Source organism: Pan paniscus, chromosome 19 (genome assembly GCF_029289425.2).
Source record: "Pan paniscus chromosome 19, NHGRI_mPanPan1-v2.0_pri, whole genome shotgun sequence".
In the NCBI taxonomy this organism is placed as follows: domain Eukaryota; kingdom Metazoa; phylum Chordata; class Mammalia; order Primates; family Hominidae; genus Pan; species Pan paniscus.
The window spans coordinates 64521183-64527272 of record NC_073268.2 but is presented as its reverse complement, the minus strand read 5'-3'; the positions used below and the strand labels follow the sequence as shown (position 1 = coordinate 64527272).

Genomic DNA, 6090 nt, shown 5'->3' with positions numbered 1-6090 from the left:
CCTGCTTGGCTCTCGGTTGGGCCCTGGAATCCCCCAGTGATACCCAGTGGACGCGGGCCCAGCAGCCCTGCCTCTCACCAGTAGGGCCCATTAGAACTGAACTCGTCTTCGTGGGGCATTTTATTTGCACACTGCAGTAGAGTGGACACCAAAGGGGTTTTCTGATGCTTCATGGGCTGCTAATTTCCCCTGTGACCTCTTTTGTTGAGGCCTGACCCCAGCCAGAGGCTCCGCACCATGAAAGCCAGCGCCTGACACAGACCCAGGGCGCGGGGTGACAATGAGGCCTCTATCGGCCTTAATCAGGCTCCAGTTGAGTCTTAAGAATAGGGAGAATCTGTGTGGTGCTCAGAAGCCCTGGGTGGCAGGAGCCCCCCGAGACTCTCACGGAGGCCAGGGTGGTTGCAGGCGGTGGCTAAAGGATTCATCAGGCCAGGGAGGGGGGTGGGTGGGTCAGACGGGGGCCCTTTGTCCCTCAGGCCTCTTTAGAAGCCCAGGCCTTTCCTGAATGGCCGCCTGCCCACCCGGCCTGGCCCATGGGTATCACAGGCCTCTGGCTATTTAGGGAGGCGGCCTCCTACTCTGCCCGGCAGCCTATTCATCGCCAGCCTAATTAGTTTTTGTCTGTGCTCCCCCCCCACCCCCCTGCAGACTGCGATTCCTACTGCAAGGCCTCCAAGGGGAAGCTGAAGATTAACATGAAAAAGTACTGCAAGAAGGACTATGGTGAGTGAGAGTCCCCTTGTCTGGGGAGGATGGGAGGGGGCCACGTGACCAGCGAGGTGCTGGGGCTGGGGTGCAGCTGGCCCCCGATGGGTGTTGGTCGTGAAGACCCTGTGACCGATGGGAACTAGCCGGACGGATCCCATGCCTGGGAATTTCTCATCTTTTCCTCCTTGGCCCTCAGAGGCGGGGGCATGAGGAGCCCAGTGGCCTGGTTTCTCCCCTTCACCCTCCTGAGGCTGGGACACCCAGGCTGGCCTCTGGCTTTGACTCTGCCGCTGATGGGCTGTGTGGCCACAGACCAGTGGCTTTACCTCTGTGGTCTTCTGTGTCTGCATCATACTGCGGGGATTTGACCCGAGTCCACGTGGCTCAAAGGGAAGCTCTCTGGGCATCAGACAAGGGCTGAGAGCTCCCCGGTGCATTTCCAGTGTTCCGCCAGGCTGTAGCGGGGCCGGGAGTCTGCGCTGTAAATGGCTCACCACTCATTCCCATGCACCGGAAGTTCCACTGCCCAGACCTATGGGGCAGACAGTCCTGGGGGCCACCTGCAGAGATTGCTTGTCACCTGTGACCTCAGGCTCCCTTCCCGGGAAGGGTGTGTCCTGTCCCCTTGCTCTCACGGTGGTCGTGGAGAGTGGAGATGGTCTGGGAGCCTGTAGGAGGAGGGCCCCGCAGTGGCCAGCGGGCAGGTGTGTGTGAAGAGCCGGGGCTGGTGGCAGGGGCTCTTCAGAATGGGGGACGCAAATAGAAACCCTGAAAGCATTGTCCGGCTGACCACTGACAAGGCCCCCGCATACAGCCAGGGCATCCATGTGGGTGGCTGAGGCCCCCACCATAGGCCGGGAAGGAGCCCCAGGCCCAGGACTCCTGAATCCAGGCCTGGTTCTTTCTAGCACGGGGCCTCTCCTTGACCTGGTGGGCCAGGGATTGAGCCTGGGGCTGGCCCCCCAATTCTGGGCCCACGAAAGTCCACATCTGCCCACCTCCCTCCGTCCTCCTCCTCACTCCAGCTGGACATAGCCCATCTTTCCTGTCCCATCTTTAACTGACCCCAGGAGGTGCAGCCCCTATCCCCTCAGTGGCCCTGCCAGCCCCAGCACCTCCTGGCCACCTCTGGGAAGGCAGAACGACCTCTCTGTTCTGCTCAGCTTCCCAAGGCTGTCCTAATCATATGCTTCTCAGGGGATCTGGGATGAGTCCCATTGCTTACCTGAGCCTCAGTTTCCTTATATGTAAGATGGAGATGATGCCACTTGCTGAGTGTATACGGGGAGGACAGAGCACGGGTGCCTAACAGGCTCCCAGCAAACAGTGACCTCTGTGTCCAAAGGAAGCTGGTGAGGAAAGAGGAGGAGGGAGGAAACGGCGGTGGAAGAAGAGGGGTGAGAAGTGAAGGCCACCTGTGTAGGAGGCCTCACTATCCAGAATCTGAGCTCCGTCCCTTCCCTGACCCCGTGGGGGTCCGGCAGCCCTACCCTGGGACCCAGACCTCATGGAGATCCTAACTGGGCCAGCTGCTTGAACAAGGCTTTCTTCTTTAATAAGGACAGTGGTCAGGACCTTTTAGCACAGTGAAATGAATGACGAGGCCCAAAGGTATCTAAAGGAATCTGGAGAACTTCTAAAATGTTCTCGTTTATTGTGTGTGTGTGTATGTGAGTCAGAGTTCATACGCACACTCCCTACACACACACTGAAGCCAGGGTAAGACCCCAGTAATTCAGCCCCATTCCCCACAGGCCTTCTGGCCTCCTACAGGGTGAAGAAGAGCAGCTGGCAGGTATTATGCATCAGTTCAGAAGCTGCCAGGCTATGGACATCAAAGTTCAAGGCCCTTCAGGGGTCTACAGTCAATTCCTAAAAGCTGCCTTAAGCTGCATACATCCCAGGGCAGTGCGGAAACTTCCACCTCCCACGGGAAAATAAACCTAGATTTAGAAATGAAACTTGCAATTACTTTAAGATAAAGGAAGTGCGTCTCCAAGCCAGGAAAGTAGGGGCCCTGGGTTGTTTTGAAAGGCGCTCAGGGCTGGGTGTGGTGGCTCACGCCTGTAATCCCAGCACTTTGGGAGGCCGAGGTGGGCAGATTACCTGAGGGTGAATATTTGAGACCAGCCTGGCCAAACTGATGAAACCTGGTCTCTACTAAAAATACAAAAATTAGCTGGGCGTGGTGGCGCACACCTGTAATCTCAGCTACTCGGGAGGCTGAGGCAGGAGAATCCCTTGAATCTGGGAAGCAGAGGTTGCAGTGAGCTGAGATCACATGACTGCACTCCAGACTGGCCTGGGTGACAGAGTGAGACTCTGTCTCAAAAAAAAGAAAGAAAGGAGCTCATATGGCCCCTGAGCTGCAGGGACTGCATCCTCCCAGCCCTGGGTCTTCAGTGTCCCCTGGGGACTGTTAGGTGGGCCATGGGGCAGGCCTCTCTCCACTCCCCTAGGCAGCCCTCTTGTGAGATGAGGACTTGAGCAGGACGCCCAAGGCTCTTGCAGCTTTCCTAGGCTTTGGACCTGGGCACCGCAGCACTGTCCTCCTAGCAAAGCGGCGGGCCCAGAGGAGTTACGGGTCGCAGAGGGAAAGCCCTGTGCTTCTCCTCTCCCCATCCTTCCCTGCACAAGGCCTAGGGGTAACCTCGGCAAGGAGGTAGGAGGGGAAGGGAGAGGAATAGGTGGGCTTGCTTGGGGGATGGATTGTTTTGACCGCCTATTTGGTTTGGTTTTAGTCTTGAAGAACTCTTTAAGCAGCTACACTGTGGAGAGGCAGCTAGGAGCAAGGAGGAAGGCACTGACCCACAGCCTCTGCTCTGTTCTTTCATCATGAAATCACGAAAATGGGGCTTGTAAAAGGGCCCAAAACTGATCCTGTGTTCCACTGGATTCTATTTGACTCAACCTGGTTTTCTTGTCCTCTGACTTTGTTCCTTCCAGTGAATTCTGCCTCCCCAACAATATTCCAGGGGGCACCTTGGCCCCTCAGAGCTCTCCTGGACCCTCACCTCTTCTCTTCAGGCAGCCCCTCTCTGTCTGCAGAACCTGACACCCTCCTTTCGTAGACTCGAAGGAGCCCCTTAGGCCTTCCCTGCGCCCTGCCCTGTTGTGGCTGCCCTGGGCAATGGGGGGCATCTCTCTTGGGGCGGGGAAGGGTGGGGCAGAGCCTCAGGGTGCCATCGGACCCTCTGTTCCCTGACTCAGCCTTCCCTTTGCCCGACACCCGACTCCCTCATGGGTTATCAGCGAAGCAGGTGGCAGGGATGGCGGGCTTCAGGTTGCTTGGGTCATAGGCAGTGACACGGGCCTGGCTGGGTGAGATGACTTGCCCAGTTACCCAGCCAGGGAGTGGCCCGGCCTCCCGCCCCTTCCACAGCAGCCTTCCTTGAGCTCTTCCTTCCCATCACAATTCCTCCAGAGAGCTGCGGGCCAGCCCTGTGTGCTCACCTTTCTAGACCTAATGGTGGTTACCCGGCTCCTGCCCCCACACCCATGGCCCAGGCGTGTCACCCAGCTGTCCACATTTCTGCTGCAAGACAAGGCTGGAGGAACAGCAGGTGGGGGTGGGGTGGGGGGGCACAGTGGGATCCCCCCAGGGAGCTGATGGGGGCTGGGGCTCTGGCACCACTAGCTTTCATGTCCTCCTCACCACACTCCAAGCCTGTGACTCCACAGCCAGGACTGACACTCTCCCTGTGATCCCTCAGTCCTGGGGGTGGTGTGGTGTTTCTGGTTCCAGGACTGTTCCTGGGACTCTTGTGGTCACTTAAAAGTTGGGGGCACTTTGGGAGGCAGAGGTGGGCGGATCACGAGGTCAGGAGTTTGAAACCAGTCTGGCCAACATAGTGAAACCCCGTCTCTATTAAAAATACAAAAAATTAGCTGGGTGTGGTGGTGTGCACCTGTAATCCCAGGGAGGCTGAGGCAGGAGAATTGTTTGAACCTAGAAGGTGGAGGTTGCAGTGAGCTGAGATCGTGCCGTTGCACTCCAGCCTGAGCAACAGAGTGAGACTCTGTCTCAAAAAAAATAAAAAATAAAAAGTTGGGGAGTCCTCCCCACCCTCAGCTCAGCCTGTGTGTTCAGGCAGGAGGCAGGCCAAGAACAATGTCTGGAAAGGGATTTCACAGGCCTCTGCGGAGGGCTCAGAGGAGCCCTGCAGGGTGGGGTGGCAGGGCCTCGGGGAGTGTGCTTGGTCATAGAGGAGTGAGTGCCCCCACAGGGGCTGGCGGGGGGCCCTGAGGACAATGCCAGGCCCACGGGTTTCTCTGAGGCTGAGGCAAGGCCTCCAGTGAGCTCTGCTGGCGTCTATGGAGAATCTCCCATGTGTCCTGTGTTGGGCCCCTGGCCCCCCTGAGAAGGTGTGTAAGGGGGTGTACCTCCCACAGACTTGGGCCAGCCCAGGGAGAAGGTGACCAGTAGGGGGAGGGCAGGAGGGATCTGGCCTGGGGATGAGAGAGCAGGGGAGGCCGCCAGGCCGGGCGGGCCAGGGCGGGCCGGGCAGGCGCTCCCTCGGAGGCTGCATAATCCCCGCTCTCTGACTGACACCCGGCAGGGGGCCAATTAGGAAACACATTTCCTTCACCCAGGGCACTTGGATGTTCCAGAAGCCGCTAATTAGAACCTGGGGTTTGCTGCCCCTGCTGGGTGAAGAGCAGGCCCGGCTGCCAGCAGCCCCAGACCCCCTTCCTCCTCCAGGCCCCGCGGGCCTTGCCCTTGTGTGGCTGAAGAGTGCGGGTCTGGGGCTCTGCGGACCTGGGCAGCGGCCAGAGGGTGGAAGGCTGGGGCGGTGGGGGCCCATGAGAAGGGGCCTGTGGGCTCGGGGCGCCGGCCCTGTCCCGTGTTCTCTCGGGCACACACTTACAGAGAGCCAGAGCCCAGCTCCGGTAGGCTTAAGGGCACGAAGCAAGGCAAAGGGATTTGGGGTGGGGGTGGGGGCCTCAGTGCCAAGGCCCTGCCATGCCACTCATATTGGAGGGACCCCAGGACCGAAGGGAGCTCTGGAGACGCAGGTTCCTAATTTGCTGTGTGACTGTGGACAGGGAGCTTCGCCGCCGGGGCCTCGGTTTCCTCATCTGTCACATGGAGGTGTAGTCGAGGGCACATGATATCCTTCTAAGTGAGACCCTGGCTGTGCCCCCCGCCCACAGCAGGCACCGTGTCTAAGGGGTGGGGGCCGTGGGGAGGCTGTCTCGTGGGGAGGCTGTCTCAGGTCACCTGGCCGCCCTCTCCTGGGGCACTCAGTCCTCTGTTGCCCTCTAGGGGATCCGGCTCTTCTTGCAAATGCTTGGAGAGCCGCCAGGGAGGCTGAGTGGGGAGCAGTTGTTTCCAGAAGACAGGTTTTATTATTTTCAAGCATATTCGCGATTCCTGCC

The 6090-nt window shown here is 58.9% G+C and overlaps 1 protein-coding gene across 2 annotated transcripts in view; it reads left to right on the top strand.

Moving 5' to 3' along the window:
- Window positions 1-6090, top strand: part of NTN1 (netrin 1) — a 222335-nt gene that overhangs the window by 198940 nt on the left and 17305 nt on the right. For both annotated transcript variants that reach the window (XM_034942391.4, XM_034942390.4), the window contains exon 6: window positions 652-726. In XM_034942391.4, the coding sequence (XP_034798282.2) occupies window positions 652-726 (75 nt within the window). The remainder of the gene's footprint in view (window positions 1-651; window positions 727-6090) is intronic.